This window comes from Apus apus, chromosome 12 (genome assembly GCF_020740795.1).
Source record: "Apus apus isolate bApuApu2 chromosome 12, bApuApu2.pri.cur, whole genome shotgun sequence".
NCBI classification, from domain to species: domain Eukaryota; kingdom Metazoa; phylum Chordata; class Aves; order Apodiformes; family Apodidae; genus Apus; species Apus apus.
The window spans coordinates 11,510,105-11,525,752 of record NC_067293.1 but is presented as its reverse complement, the minus strand read 5'-3'; the positions used below and the strand labels follow the sequence as shown (position 1 = coordinate 11,525,752).

At 39.7% G+C, this 15,648-nt stretch overlaps 1 protein-coding gene across 1 annotated transcript in view; it reads right to left on the bottom strand.

The window, feature by feature from the left end:
* The window catches only part of COL4A5 (collagen type IV alpha 5 chain), a 79,844-nt gene that overhangs the window by 20,983 nt on the left and 43,213 nt on the right, over positions 1-15,648 (bottom strand). The window contains exons 16-32 of the mRNA XM_051630350.1: positions 13,790-13,834; positions 13,639-13,692; positions 13,412-13,453; positions 12,830-12,962; positions 11,845-12,018; positions 10,570-10,653; positions 9,245-9,337; positions 8,899-8,969; positions 8,495-8,686; positions 7,895-8,063; positions 7,156-7,248; positions 6,960-7,064; positions 6,256-6,353; positions 5,845-5,995; positions 5,119-5,232; positions 823-990; positions 415-504 (exon numbers count right to left, since the gene is read on the bottom strand). Coding sequence (XP_051486310.1) covers positions 415-504; positions 823-990; positions 5,119-5,232; positions 5,845-5,995; positions 6,256-6,353; positions 6,960-7,064; positions 7,156-7,248; positions 7,895-8,063; positions 8,495-8,686; positions 8,899-8,969; positions 9,245-9,337; positions 10,570-10,653; positions 11,845-12,018; positions 12,830-12,962; positions 13,412-13,453; positions 13,639-13,692; positions 13,790-13,834 — 1,876 coding nt within the window. The remainder of the gene's footprint in view (positions 1-414; positions 505-822; positions 991-5,118; positions 5,233-5,844; positions 5,996-6,255; positions 6,354-6,959; positions 7,065-7,155; positions 7,249-7,894; positions 8,064-8,494; positions 8,687-8,898; positions 8,970-9,244; positions 9,338-10,569; positions 10,654-11,844; positions 12,019-12,829; positions 12,963-13,411; positions 13,454-13,638; positions 13,693-13,789; positions 13,835-15,648) is intronic.

Here is a 15,648-nt window from a genome sequence, read left to right as displayed (position 1 = left end):
TTTTTCTTCTACCAAATTCTTTCAAAATTCATTCCACCAGGAGTTGGGAAAACAGATAGAATAGTTCCTCTGTGATACTTATAGAGCTGATTCTGGATAGCTCCATAAGCCAAAGCTACTGATTTTCTTCTTTCTGCTGTTTCAAGCAGACTTTACAACATACTTCAGAAATATTTCCCTACTTCAATACCATCAATGTTTTAAAAACACCCAACATTTCATGATGACAATTAAAAAAATGCTACGGCTTAAAACTGCAAAGCTGTTTTGATCACTGGCACTGGCAGAAGAAGATAACCTAAGCAGCTCCCAGTAATGAAGATCTAGATGTTAGTATTACAAAGCCTCTTTCCATACAGGACAGGGAAAACCACATCCTGCATTCTCTTCAGGGGTGGATAAAACAAACATTACCTTTCAAGCCAGGTAGGCCATTTCTTCCAGGAGTTCCTGGAGGCCCTGGCGGACCAGGAGCTCCCATGACACCCATCTCCCCTTTGGCACCTAAATGCATTGAACAAATTAGAAAAATGTCCTAACTATGATGATCAAAGTCATATTTGAAAGTTATGAAACAGAATAATGTGGAATATATTAGAATCAAGTTACAGGGAAGAGTGGAGAGGTGACAAGGATATTAATGCAAAAACTTCTGTTACAAATTTTATTTTTTAAAGTATGAGACATAATGGTTACGTGTATCTGACTTTAAATGGATAGAATAAATATCAAAGCTCAATAAACTGTCTTGCCCAAGCTTTAACAGCACCCAGCTTTAACTACAGTTTGGTTTTTGTCCACAGGTAAAAAATGTGAACTTACCTGGAAATCCAGGTATTCCATCCCGGCCAGGTGGCCCAGGTGAACCCTGAGGCCCTGGGAGACCTGGGGGTCCTGGATATCCTGGGGTTCCTCGGTCACCTGGCGGACCAGGGACGTCAAAGCCTGGAGGACCTGGATCCCCCTTCTCCCCTGGAATTCCCTGCAACCCTAGAAAATGTTGTTAAGACACAATCTTTTAACAAAAAGTAAGGCAAGGCTGAGATCTGTGTGTCTCTGAGGTAGTACTGTATGAATAGCTAAGTTTTATCTGCAGTCCACTCCTAGCACTGATGAAAACCCTGCAATTCTTCTAAAGCCATTCATTTTTTAATAGCTTCTAGGTGTTGAAAGGCCATAATCTCCTGAAGAGAAGCATTACTAAAATTTTACCAAGTTATAGCAAATGCAATTAAAAAAAATCTCAAAGGGAAAACAACAACTCTCTTCAACAACCCTTTAAGTCTGATTAATAATTCAAAAAGCCAATATTGATTAGACTGGTTTGTATTTTATCATTAAGTATGGAGATTCTTACAAATATATCTCCATTAATAATTCCATTTTACTACATTCCAAGATAATATCAGCTGAATATTTTTGAAGAACAGCAAAATTCTACATTGCATTACATTTTCCTGAATGAAAAATATGAATCATCAAAATGTATTTAAGAATGTTTAATGCTAATGGTACTGAACTCAAAGCACTGTTGAATTAAGCAGCCAGCTTGCTTCCCTCCAGGGCATTGTATCAGTGAAGATGCTTGCTCTGGAAATGTAGCTGATAAAAAAAGGATTATTCTTAAATCTGATGTTAAGAAAAGGCTTTGGTAAAGAAACCACAGTACCTGGAGAACCTGAGGTTCAAAAGCCAACGAGTTAGAGCTCATCAGGAAGTTGAGACAGGTAGCAGTAAGGAGTTGTAATAGTCGTTAAGTTAGGAAACAAAATAAAGCACATACAGATTAGAACAAAGACCAAATCTACCCTAAAGTTACTGAAAACACATCTAAGTACAAAGCATACAACACTAATGCAGTTAAGAGAAACCAGATCACAAGGAAGCTTGCAGGTCTTTTTCAAAGTGCAGCCACCACTTATGCAGAAACAAGAAACTCAGCTAGGTATTTTCAAATATTGCTAGTACATTTAAAAAAAATATTTTCCCCTCTCTCCTTGTGTAGTGTTCTCTGCACAACTATTTTTTTTTCCATACTGTTTCTTACATAAACCTGTCATTACTAGACACCGGTTTTGACACCTGAACACCAGAGTACATCCTACCAATCAGCTTCTTACTGGTCTGCACCATATTCTGGTAAATCCCTTCAAACAGGGATTTTCAAAAGATACTTCTGTTTAACACAGAAAACCCCTAAATATTTTTTCCCCATTCCTCTAGTTCTACTCTGCAGATTTACATTGTTAAACCCACAGAGACAGTACACTGCATGTAGCAGAGCCTCCTGAGATGACAGCACGATGCCAAAACCTCATAAAGGCAGTACTGCTCTGTAATGTAACTGTGTAATGTTGACCCCTGTTCTCAACTGCAGGAAAAAGTTCAGGAGTGATGTCATGATGTGTTCTTTGCACATTAAAAAGGCAGATCAAGTTTACTAGACTGCATAGGCTGTAGTCTTAAATTTATTTAATGATAAGCATGTTCCTCTTCAGCAGGAGCTTATCACTGCACTAAACTATGGTGTCATGTGCCTGGAACTTCTTACTTTGCAGAGAGAAAACAGTATCAGGGACTGCATATGCTCTGTGTTTAAGGGGGTCTCTATTAGGAAGGGGAAAAAAATCTAACCCAGTAATTGGTCAAACTTTGTGCCTTGAATGGTAAAGATACTTTTTCAAATATAAATTAATTCTAATTGAATATCTAGTTCTCACAAATGTAATCCTATTATAATTAGAACAATACAGACAACATGATAAATTCTAAAGGAATTTATTACATACTCAAAAAAGAAGAATGTTGAGTTACTGCAAATTATTTGAAGAAATGGTGGTGCAGAGAAAGGAAATTCTGAACAGGGAAATTCTTCCAAGAATTTTCCAAATTACCCAAAAAACAGAGCCCCAGAGCCTTTAGTCTAATGTTGCATAAAGAAACAAAATTTAAAAATCCTAAGAAATCAAACAAGGGATGGAAGATGGGAACCTAAGGCATTCAACAGAAAACAGAGAGATAGCAGTGCCAAGGGAAATAACAAGGACTTCTCAAGTGGGATCTTCAGCCATGCACTAGATTTCAAAGCCACCACGCTGTTAGTAGCCACAATGATTAGTCAGTAGACACATGAAGAGCAAAAATATAAGTGTTTCAAATCCATCAACTCCAGTAATAATTGTGCATTTGTCAAAATTGGTGTTTTGCAGAACAAATCAGCGATCACAAGAATCTGGCTAACACCAGAACAGATGGTACAGGAAGACAAAAGAACATGCATTGGATGAAACATTCACACCCATACTAATCCATCCCACTCCAAATACACATCTATGCTGCATTCTGTTTCATTTCAGCCCCAAGTGCAACCATAGGTTCAGGACAGTATAGTAAACATAGCAAGCCAGGCATAGGACCCACCTGCTGGCTCAGGGAATTTCGGTGCACATTGCCCAGACCCTTTCTGTCCCTAGCTCTTAAAATCGGACACATTCAAGGCTCACTGGTGCAGTGACCACTCATTCCTTTCCCCACTGGGAAACTTGTGACAAACACACTTACACATTAACCCACACTTTACGTACATGGGTAGAACTCAAACTTCATGGGCCTACTTTGCTTTACCTCAGCTCACAGTTCATAAAGATCTTATGATCAACCAATCTGTGTACCATGGTCTTACAGCTGACCATGAATTTTTCAGCATGCATGTGAACAATGCCAACCCCAAGGGCTGGCAAACAAACACATTAAAAAAGTGTAGCTCACAAACATGCAACGTAAATAGTCACACAGGCATGGCAAGAAACAGATGGGTTTTGAAGTGTTTCAGTGGCAGGCATGCTCAAGTCTGCAGAGAATGTTCTGGCTGTGGTGACTGCCACACATATGCAACATCAGGAGCTGAGACACAGCGAGCCCATTCACTGAATGAAGGGGAAAAGGAATTTCCCTAAACAAATTTGGTGAATAGAATGATATGCATGCATGCATATGTACCCTTTGTGCACAGAGATGGAACAAGTTAATGATTTCATCAGCCACTAGTCATTTTAGACAAACAGACTCCCTTCAGAGACATATTCTTAATTATCACCATCCTTAGATTCTACTTTGTCAATCTAAACCAATCAGGACTCATAAAACTTGCTGGTTTTACAGAAGAAGCTCTGTGAGGGAGTTAGGAACCACAGATTTTTGTAATAGGAACCCTAATGTTCTTTTCAAGGTGTGGTTATGAAAAGATGCATATGTATAACCTCTTTTATTGACAGGTTTTTATTAAAACAGTATCACATCACTACTTGGAAAACATTTTCTTCCTTACAAAATGATGAACACCCTAGTTTAGAATGTTCATGTTTTCTTCCTTTCCACTTTAACTGAGTTAAATTGTGCTTCAGCTTACATTAGGGGTTGGGGGGGGCAGAAAAGTGCCCAAGCACTTCGAGGAAAATCTGAATTCCTCCCTTGGTTTTGCACTCACCATGTAAATAGAGGGAAGACAAAGAGCACTGTACAGGGGAATCAGTTTGTCTGCTTTTTTCTAAACCAGAAATAAATTTTCTAGGCAATAGTGTAAAAAAATTATTTAAAAATACCTCTCACCTAGTGAGTTTACAGTTTGGTAAGCTAGAGAACTACTTTGTAATTTAAGAACCATCTTGTTATTCGAAAGCAATGTAATGACAGCACAGTACAAGCAGCTAAAGGCTTCTTCTGTATCTCCAAAACCTCTGCACTCACACTGTGCTCCCTTGCTTCCATGTTGCCCTAAGAAGTATTGTGATAAACCTCTTCACAGAGATTTTGACACGGTGTGTACAACACTCTCTAGAATTTCTGCTGAGGCTCTGAGTCATGTCCAAAATGGGCTTTTGTACACTTGAGACCTCTCTAAGTTGTGCAAATGGCAGGGCTGAATGCAATTCCACTTTTGATATCAGTAGAAAACATGATGTACCAAGTTTTGGCTGCTTGATTGGCAAAACAGCCAAGCTACTAGACATGAAGCCTCTAGCTTTTCTTGCCTATCTGTTCAGTGGGAACTTCAGTGTCTCGTGTATCTGTTTGTTTAAGCCAGAAATAACCTAAGGGTACAATTAATGTGAGTTTTACCTGGGGGGCCAACAGGACCTGGAGGTCCTGGAGATCCAGGTGGACCTTGACCACCAATGCCAGGGATGCCTGGTGGGCCTGGGAGTCCTGGTGGTCCACTTGGTCCAGGGTCACCTAAAATAACACTCTAGTTAAACAGTGAACTCCTGTTCAGAGGTACTTGCTTTCAGAAACAGAGTGCCTGCACATTGTACTTGAAATCTCGTCCTTGCATGCAAACAAGTATGAATCTGACACAGGAAAAAACACACTTCAGAGGCTATTTCTGAAAGCCAGAGATTCATCCTCACTCTGTGTGGAATGCATGTGGTTTACATTTCTAGGCTACACAGAGAGATGTCATTGCATCATAATACACATCAAATTCAACAGATGCTTTCCAGCAAACCAGGCATACTCTGTAGTTCAATACAGACAGTGATTAACAGCAGGAATTCATGAATTGCTAGCCCTCTGCATGTGGAAGCACAGTGCATCGGTGACAGACAATTATTCTCCTGAAAAAGTTTCCCCCCCACGTTGAAATGATTTGTCTTTAGAATACAGACTTTCAGATACTGAGCCACAAACTTCCATTTACACAGGTGTGTCTGTTTTGGAAAAATGGACCCTGAAGCAACTGATCTGAAGTCAGCACTGATTGTATTTTACTGCCATCTGACTCCCACCATGTCTACATTTTTTTTAAGTTCAATAGGGAACAGAAAAAGGATGAGTTCTCCATACCTTTGGGCCCTGGAGTTCCATCAAAACCTGCCCGTCCTGGGAGACCAGGGTTTCCTGGGAAGCCAGTATCACCTTTAGGTCCCTGAACTCCTTTTATGCCTGGTGGTCCTGGGGGTCCAGGTGGTCCTGGAACTCCAAATCCGCGATCCCCCTGTAACAAATTCACACATTTTTTTAAAAGCAGGTTTTCAACGTTTAGCTTCTCCTAAAAATTTTGAAGTAGCAAAGAAAAAATGCCTACCAGCTTAGGGATAAATTTTTTCCTACCCTCACTTAAAGCTCAAGTAGAGAATGTGACTTCCCCACCATCAAATCTGACAACAAGAGGTGAAATCTTCCCCACTAACTTCGCACTGATGCAGAAGAACTTCTAGGAAAGTCAAGTTTTATATTAAACAAGCAAACACAGACCTTCTGTCCTGGGAAACCAGGTGGTCCAGGAGGTCCATCTAGACCAGGGCGACCTGGCGTTCCCGGAGCTCCGGGTGGGCCTGGAGTCCCTGGGAAACCTACACAGGACATGGAGGTTAGGGCAGCAGAGGAGAGAATGCCAGACAGCATTAGAACAACTCTTCCAGAAATGCTGAGAGCCCATGAAAAATAGTATTTGAGAAGAGGTTCTGTGCTAGCTCCAGCATACTTGAGGGGTACCTGTTTGGCTGAGATAACTTTTGACTATACAGTGTTTGCCACAGAGTATCTCTGGGACTCCTCTCAAATCAGGCATTACCCATTCTGTGTGCTTTAACAAAAATTACAAACAGTTCAGATCATTAACATTAACATTCTGAGGCAGCGTTTGGAGATCATTTATTGATTCAAGCTCAAATTCATCATTTCCCGAAGTTTTACCCATTTACGTTTGTGTCCTTAGTTTACCAAAAAATGCAAGCTGCCATGAAGGAGCAGTATAGTGAACAGAGGAAGAAGAGCTCAGCAGGTTATTTTTTTTCCTGAAACTTCTGAAACTATCATAAAGATGTATAAATACAAGACAAACATTTTTAAAGGATTCTGGAGACAGAAATCAACTCACTAGAAAAAAATAAAGAGACAGAACACTCTGTGTCCCCTCTTCCAGCCAGTACAATATGGTAACATGGCTGCAAACACACCTTTTGGGCCGGGTGGACCTGGAAGTCCAATGCCAGGAATACCTGGCTCTCCCTTTGCACCTGGGATGCCTGGTAAGCCACGCTGACCTGGCTGACCAGGATCTCCTGTTAAGAAGAAGAAAATCAACATAGTTTGCAAGAACCAGTCAGAATAAAAAGCTCTTTTAATTTCTTGGATATCTCATTGCTGCTTTACCTGGAAGACCAGGGTCACCATTTCTTCCTGGAGGACCAGGGGGGCCAGGAACTCCTGGTTCTGTAATAGTCTGGCCAGGGTCACCTTTTGGACCTAAAACCAAAAAGAAGAAACAAGTATCACTCAGTAAGAGTTTATTTTCTGATTTTCTTAAAGGAGAAAAAGATGTTATCCACATCCCAAGCTTACAAAGAACTTAAATATCAGCAACACTTTACCCAATAGGCTGTCTGCCCCTGAGCCCCCTACAGCACTTTATAGCCTTAGAAGCACTGTTTAATGTTAAGACCGTTTTCTTGAAATGTTATTTTTTTAGCTTCCTCCTAGGTACTATCAGGGGAATAGCATTTTCCATAGCTGACACCAGCACAACTTGATCAGGATCTCTGTAGTTGACAAGAAAGTAACAAAAGCAAACTTGTTCAAAGCAAGCCCTGGTTTTGAAAAACTGTTGTAGTTGCAGTACTATTAAGCATAAGCTAGATGGTAGTTACAATGCATTACCACTACAGTCAGGTCAGAGTAGAAGGGTGAGTCATGTGCCTATAGTAACACAGCATAAATTCTGCTCACTGTGGGATTCTGTAATGACTTTCAGTAAGGGAGCTTATAAACACTGGGTCATACAATGCCTTTGGGAAAAGATTAAAAGCAGTTCTATGTTCTGAGAACTACCTGGAGCAAAGGACAAAACTTTATTTTACAGCTTTTGTTCCATAGCACATAGAGACCAACTCACCAGGAACTCCAGGAGGCCCTGGACGGCCCGATACACCTTGGATACCCTTTTCACCAGGTAAACCTTGTGGACCAAAGCCAGGAGGTCCAGGAAGTCCTTTGTCTCCAGGAAGACCTGGTATTCCTGGATCACCTGGAATACCCATTTCTCCTTTGAATGCAACACTGCCCTGAATAAAAGGAAGCGCAGGATGGGAAAGAGAAGCATGTATTTACTAGCAAAGGAGTGAATTATTTCTGTTTTGAAACACTTTGGCAGTATGCATCCTTCTAGCTCTCAAGGCTGCCTACATCTTACTAAGATGGTAGGGATAAGGTCTAAAGCTGGTGGCTTAATTCTTCACACTATATAGGTTAAATGTAGACAATGGCAGAGGGGACCATCTGACATTTCAAACATCTGTGAAGTCTCAGCTTATTTTGAGAAGCATTGACAGAATCAGGGAGTACCTCTGTATGTAATCACTAGACTGGCATCTCCTGAAGAGAATTACCATGTTAGTCACATGTCAGAAAAAAGTGAAATTGCCTCTTATCCGCAGTATATCAAGTACTTCCCAAAGCTTCTGTCCAATCAAAGACAGCATAAAATGGAACTCACAGGTTCACCCTTAGGGCCAGGCAGACCTGGCAGTCCATCTCGTCCAGGAGTGCCATCTATGCCAGGAAGACCTGGAGGTCCTGGGAAGCCAGGGTCTCCTTTGTCACCTTTCATTCTTGGAGAAGTCAGGACATCCCCTGGGTCTCCTTTAGGACCAGGTCTCCCAGGAGCACCTGGGGGCCCTGGGAATCCCTGAGAGTAAAGAGAAAAGCAAAAGAAAAAAAAAAAAAAAAAGCATTTTAGTTTTTCTTTCACTCCCTCAATTTGGCACAATATAACAATTATGCATTCAAGTTAGTTATGGACAAAAAGACAAGAATTCATATCTACTGTGTATAGATCTACTAAACATGCAAGACAAATCAGACCATATTTTTCCACAAGAACATAACACCACCACTTACTGGTGGTCCTACAAGGCCTGTTAATCCAGGGAGCCCCTTTTCACCTTTTGGCCCAGGAAAACCAGGAGAACCTGAGTAGTGCAGAAAAACATAAAAGAAAAGCATAAAACTGTAGAAGCCATAAATATCAGGCATTAAAAATTAGTGATTGTTTTACATGTATCCAGCCTGTTTCATCCTAACACTCCCCAGCAAAACAGAACATGCACCAACCACGTGCTCGAGCTGGCAACTCTGTTTGAATTTGTACACAATACACAGATACATCATAAGCATTATACACACTCAGATATAAACGTGACTTTCTAGAATACAGTAAGCAAAACAGTGAAGACTACAGCCTTACCTGGACTACCTGGAGGTCCTGGTGGTCCTCTCTCCCCTGGAGGCCCAGTTATTCCAGTTCCTATACAATTGAAGCATGTGTCTCCTTGATCACCTAAAAAGATTTGCATTGAAAAAGCATATTTGAGCATCAGATCCTAGAACACACTAAAAGAATTCAGCAGAACAGTGTTTTCTTGCTACTGATCTATAACACCAAATACAAATTACTATTTTATGTAATTATATAATTGCTTAAATATTAGAAGGCTTCCCCCATGAAAGCCAAACTGAAGCTTTTTGGTTGCTAGGAGTCAGATAACCAATATCAGATAGGACTAGAATTGATTTAGGATAGTGCAAAATAACTTAAGAAAATGTTTTCAATAATACAAAATACGACTGTGGCCTTTTTTCTCAGCCTGAGAGTCCTCCTGTAACATAGGTACTTCAAACTACAACTCTCACACACATGTATAAAAATCCCAAGCTTTAATTAAACTCCAAGAGTGTAACATAAATCTTGAGAATGCTTTGTTGATTTGACAACAGGCTAAAAGGAGTTCATTTAACTGAAAAAACAACAAACCAACAAAAAACCAAACAGAAAAAAAAAAAAAGAAATAATGGTTTCAAAAAGCTTAGGAATTTCCTTCACATACAGACTTCTCTGGCATTTGTCAATGTAGTATTTAAGCATTTCATTTAGCTTAATTAACTAATCCTTAAAATCTCCATGAGAAAAAAGACTTGTATTTGAAAAGAGTACAAAATTAAGTGAGATGCCCAAAGTCATCTAGGATGTCCGTGGTTGAGCTAGGAAAAGATTCTCACTTACCCATATCAGCATCCTCAGTGCATGATTGTCTTTTTGGAAACAAGGATACACATTAAATATTTTTCTTTTTTTTTACCAAACAAAAACTTATTGTAGATTGACCAATTCAAATTAGGAATCTTGCATTTATACCTTCAATGTTGCTTTTCATTAAAAATGTGTAATTTATTAATGAGGTAAGTATAAAACTTTTTTGCATAGAGTTGGCAACTGTTGTTACAAAACACTTAGTTTCCCTCTACCTGGGAGGTACTCATAAACCTGCAGTTCCATTTTACTATGATCAAGACCCTTGCTAGGCCCTAGCATTGCTTGCACCCTCAGTCATTCTGAGATTCCTGTGCACTTGACGAGAGACTATCAAACAAAACAGTTTTCTTCCTCAGAAACAGAAAGTATCTGCATTTAACCTACTGGGAAGTGACACTGTTTATCCTTATTTACTGCAGGCTTTACATTGTGACAAGCTTTAAAAAAAGAGAAAACACAGGATATCTAGGACACTGCACCTTTTTGACCTCGCTCCCCCGTAAAACCTTGCTGTCCTGGAATTCCTGGAGGTCCTGGTGGCCCTGGCTCACATATACCTTCACCTAAGGAAAATCAGGAAAGGTTTAATGTCAATTTGTCTTAGACCAACAGCAGCACCAATACATGTATTCAGTACAAAAATGTACTTCCTGGTATTTGTGTGGATTTTCTAACAAACTCACAAAATCACAGTCCAAAACATTGTGACAATTCAGACAGGACTGCTAACAAAAACCCACCAATGTAATCCAAACTCAAGTGGAAACAATCAGTGATATTACACAACAATCATCACCTCAGCTATCTCCCAACTACTTCCCACAGCCCACATGCTTCTCTACATTACATTCTGCTTCGCAGCCTCATTGCAAAAGCATGAGTTTGAAATATCATCAGTGGGGGCAGTCACGATGCCGATGCCATCTACACACTACGTTCCTCCCTGAACAGTTTTAGGCCCTCTCCACTAGTTTTCCTTCTTGTATTCCATATTCTCCCATTCCCTACTTCCCTTATACCAATAAGGAGCTGAGATCCTGCATCTAAAGTGTCCACTCTTAAGCTAATTTTTATGTTTTCTACACACTAGAATATTTATCAACTGCAACTGAAATTCTGTGAAAAATTACTCCTTTGGCTCTCCTGGTATCACAACTATTAGTCAGCAACAGTCACTCCAAGCATTTATTAGATCATATTATGAAAGCTAAATTTACTCAAGATAGTGTTCAAAGTGGTTACCTCCTGCTTTATGCACAAATTTTAATATGATTTGCATTAGTTGGATTAAAGAGAATGTAACATACGTTGGAAAAATATTTGATTTTGTACATCTGGGCCAAATCTGCTTGGCCCTGGAGGACTCATTATTGTGTGAGTTAGCACAAAGGTCCCTGAAGTCTGACAAGATTTCCTAGCCTCTGGTCTAGCTGAATCTCACAGATAAGTCACAGCAGAGCTCACTCGAGGTAGGAAGAGGCATGATAAAGCCAGACTGAAATTCACACCATTTAATTCCCAAATTCTGTAACTTGTCCTTAAGGCTTGAGCTCTCCTACAAATGTCCTGAATTGCAATGACAGTGATTTGGAGAATGTAGATAAACAGCTTGGAAAGTCATGGGCTTTAGCTGCTGATAAACTGTATCTTTGGAGGCAGAATAAAAGAAAAGAAAAAAAAAAAAAGGAGAAAAAAGAATGAACATCAAATCTGTTAAGTCTCTTCCACTTGCTGTCTATGTGGTCATTGCTTACCAGGAGGAACTGATGGTGCAGGTGGCCCTGGGGGACCTGGTGGTCCTGGAGGCCCTCGTGGTCCATCAAGTCCTGGTTGCCCAGGAATAGAAACACCAGGTAAACCTGGATCTCCCTTCTGTCCTCTCTCACCAGGTAAGCCAGGTGGGCCAGGAGGTCCAACAGTAGTGATCCCTAAGACAGGAATAACTTAATTCCTTAACAGCTCAAAGGTTTAAATCACTTTTTTCCAAGGATGACAATGACATGCGATGAATAACATGCTACAGATAGGACTGTGTCCTTCCATGTAAGCAGTCCATAACATTTCTTTTGTGGAATCAAACTGCATGTTGATGTCCAGTGTTTGACACATGCACATTTTGCATTTTCAGAGATTTTTGTCTGAACAATTGACCTGAGACTCAACAACTAAGTTTATAAAGGAAAAAAACAACAAAACACAACAGGACTAATGAAAGTAAATACTGATGGAAAAAAGAACATTTACAAGCTGTAACATTAGAATAATAATGTTCTTCTCTGTGCATGTGTAAGGCAAATACAAATGCCACTGCTCACTCCTGTTGTAGACTCAGATCATCTTCTCCTTTAGTACTGGCCAATGTATAGAAGACTAGGTTTGATGGCCAGGTACTGGAGTTCTGGTTACACACTTTCTCTGTGCAAAGCAATGGATAGTGCATGTTGTAGGTAAGTGATATGAGAAAAACTACCCCTAAGACTGTAAAGCTAGGCTCTGTTTGACAGCTTTGATGATAAGCATCCTCTGTTCACCACAAGGGCAGTAGCAAGGAATAGTCAGAATTCCTCATATTATCCCCATAAGATAAGGACCACCCTTCAGGCTCAAAGGCAGCACTAAATAGTTCTGCCTTCACTCTCTGCTCAGTCCATCTGTCAAAAGGAGTGCAAAAAGACAGTGAAGCTAAATATCCTTTCAGACATTTGAACATACAACTCACTTCAATACTTGCACTCCTACCTGGAGAACCTGGCAAGCCAGGTGGGCCAGGCCTTCCAGAGAATCCACGATCCCCTTTGGCTCCTGGAAGTCCTGGCAATCCTTTGCTACCTTTTGGTCCCACTGTTGCATCAATGCCTGGTCTTGAAATGACCTGTAAATGTTTCATGTTCATGTGAAACAACTTGCCAAGAAAAGTGTCACTGGAGGTAAAGAGATGCGAGGAAAGAAAAGTTCAATATACTTTGAACCTTACACCAATTACAGGATGCTTTTCCCACTCCACTGAATTACCAGGTATAATTCCAATAAGGAGCACTTCCCAGTAGGAAGTACTTCTACTGCCAAGGCAACATGGTTAGAACAGACTTCAGTGAAGCTGATTCAATTTCTGCTGGTCTGAGGTTATGCCTTGTGTTTGTAACCTAGCGAATCCTAAAGCACAGAATCTATTTTGACTGCAGGAAACAACCTCTGTTAGTGAATACATGAAATCTTTATGGTCTGTTACTGTTCCTGGAGATGGGACTCACAGTCACACAAGAACTATGAGACAACACTGTCAACTAAATTTGTAAAGAAAGTAAAGGATCAGGAACTTACAATTCCAGGAGGACCAGGGGGACCAGTGTCACCTTTTTCACCCTAGCAATGAAATTAAGAGCATTTCTTATACTGAGCACTAGTAAACAAGAAAGTTAATGCAACACTGTAAGTTATCTCAACACTGTAACAGCACAGACAATGCAATTACTATTCAGCAAGAAGTTAACTCAGTGATAACAGATTTTCAAGCTACTATAGCAATAATGACAAAAAACCTGGCATACCTTTTCACCTTCTTTTCCTGGAGCACCATTTATTCCAGGCCCACCAGGTAAACCCTTCAAAAAAAGAGAAAGACACATTCAGATCTTCTCCGTATCAGGAAAAAAGGCTTATAAGGAGACTGCTTAGATTAGAAATGTATGAGCTACTCACATCCCTACCAGGCTGACCAGGTTCTCCATCTTTGCCAGGCTTTCCCTTCAAAGACATAAGCATGCATTGAAATAAAATGTTTCAGTGGGGAAAAATTCTTATGGAAATTGTGTTACAGATTTCCCATTGTTCAACAAATCAAACTTTCTCTAGAAAGTAGTGGGAAGTACACCAAAGATATCAAATGGAGTTACTAACATCGGATAAATGCCCTATTTGGAAAACAGATCCTAACTCCCTATCATTAGAACCTTATATTTAATTACAAAATTAATATAATGCGACAGGTGAAATTAAATTCAAATGTTTTTGTGTTTGAATTTTAGCTCTCCTTTAAACTGAATGCAATTTTCTGAAGAAAAGTATTGACAAAAACATGAAGTGCAATTCTGCTCAGAGAAGTGACTTCTAAAAATTGTGTCATTGCTGCAATAAAAGTAGTGCAAACTCAACCATATTTCTAGAGCATTCACTGGGCAAGGCAAATACAACTCTCTTGTTGGCATTACAGAAGCAGTATGTATGGGGCCACCTGCTGGAACATAACCTGAATAAGTTATGAAGTTTACCATAACGCCAAGATCAACTCTCAGTCACTAAGAAGTTGATAAGACCTGACAGATATAGTGAATTAGAGTATCATGTGATCTGTGAATTCATTATTATTAGTGATGAGTTCTGATTCTCAAACATTAGGTTTTAAGACTTCCTGTGAATTTTCAGACTGACATTTTTATGACTGTATCTGAAATGGGTTTGAGCTACACAGAATTGTATGGATTCATAAAAAGCAGCTTTAGAGTGCACTAATAGCAAACCTACACTTTAAGAATGTTCATGTCCAAATTCAGAGTAATAAAACCAAACAAAAATGTTAGTAAACAACCTTTTGGCAAAAGGCATCTGCCATATCCCCTCAGGACATTTATCCTTCCAGATCTTTGCAAATGTATGTGGTCCTCACTTACTTTTGCAGAGAGAAGCAACTTGGAAAATACAATTAAAAACCGCACTCAATGGAACGAGAATTTTGACTTTGTAAATCTGCCTCATTTCTTATGTTCCTTAAAGAAGGCAAATCAAAACTCTCCTACAAATCTCAGCAACTAAGAAGGATTTTATCTAGGACACTAAACAATTTTTTCCATTGTATTTATTTCCTATGGAAATTGAAAAACCTATTACCAATGTGTTTCTAAAGGTGCTTATATATTGTCCAATTAACCTGAGCAATACTTTTGTCTTGGTTTTCAAAGAGGCCTGTTATGTTCATGGAAATATGGGTTCAGTAGCTGTGAAAGAGAAAATACAGTGCTCTGAGCTGGTAGTAGCTTATCTTTTTTTGCTGGTCCAGCCCATGTTATTTTCATCCTATTTCTTAGCATTTCTACTATCTTCCTCTGCTTTTCTGAGCTGTGATATCCAGGATGGATTTGAGACTAGATAAGAACAAAGTGACTCTTCTCTCCCCAGACAGCACATACATAAACTGAAAGGACAAATGGACTTTTGGTTGTAATGCAGTGCTCAGAAGCTCAGTTTTGTGAGCCACCTCACAAGTAAACCCACTGAGAATAAACTTACATAGACCAACTTAAATATATACCAAAATCATGCTGCTTGCCAACCCAGTACACAGCATGCTCAATGAAGACCCTCTCGAAAAGGAAACAGAAAACTCCTACTTCAGTCAAGCAGTCCAACAACTTTGAAGGAGGTTTCCACATGTAACCTGATAACATCACTCAAATTTGTTTCTCCTGCCCCCAAAACTGAGATCTCCATGTAGATAATTCTATCAGAAAGCATTGAGCGATTCATAGCTAGAAGCACTTTCATGAACCAGATGTGTCATCTAC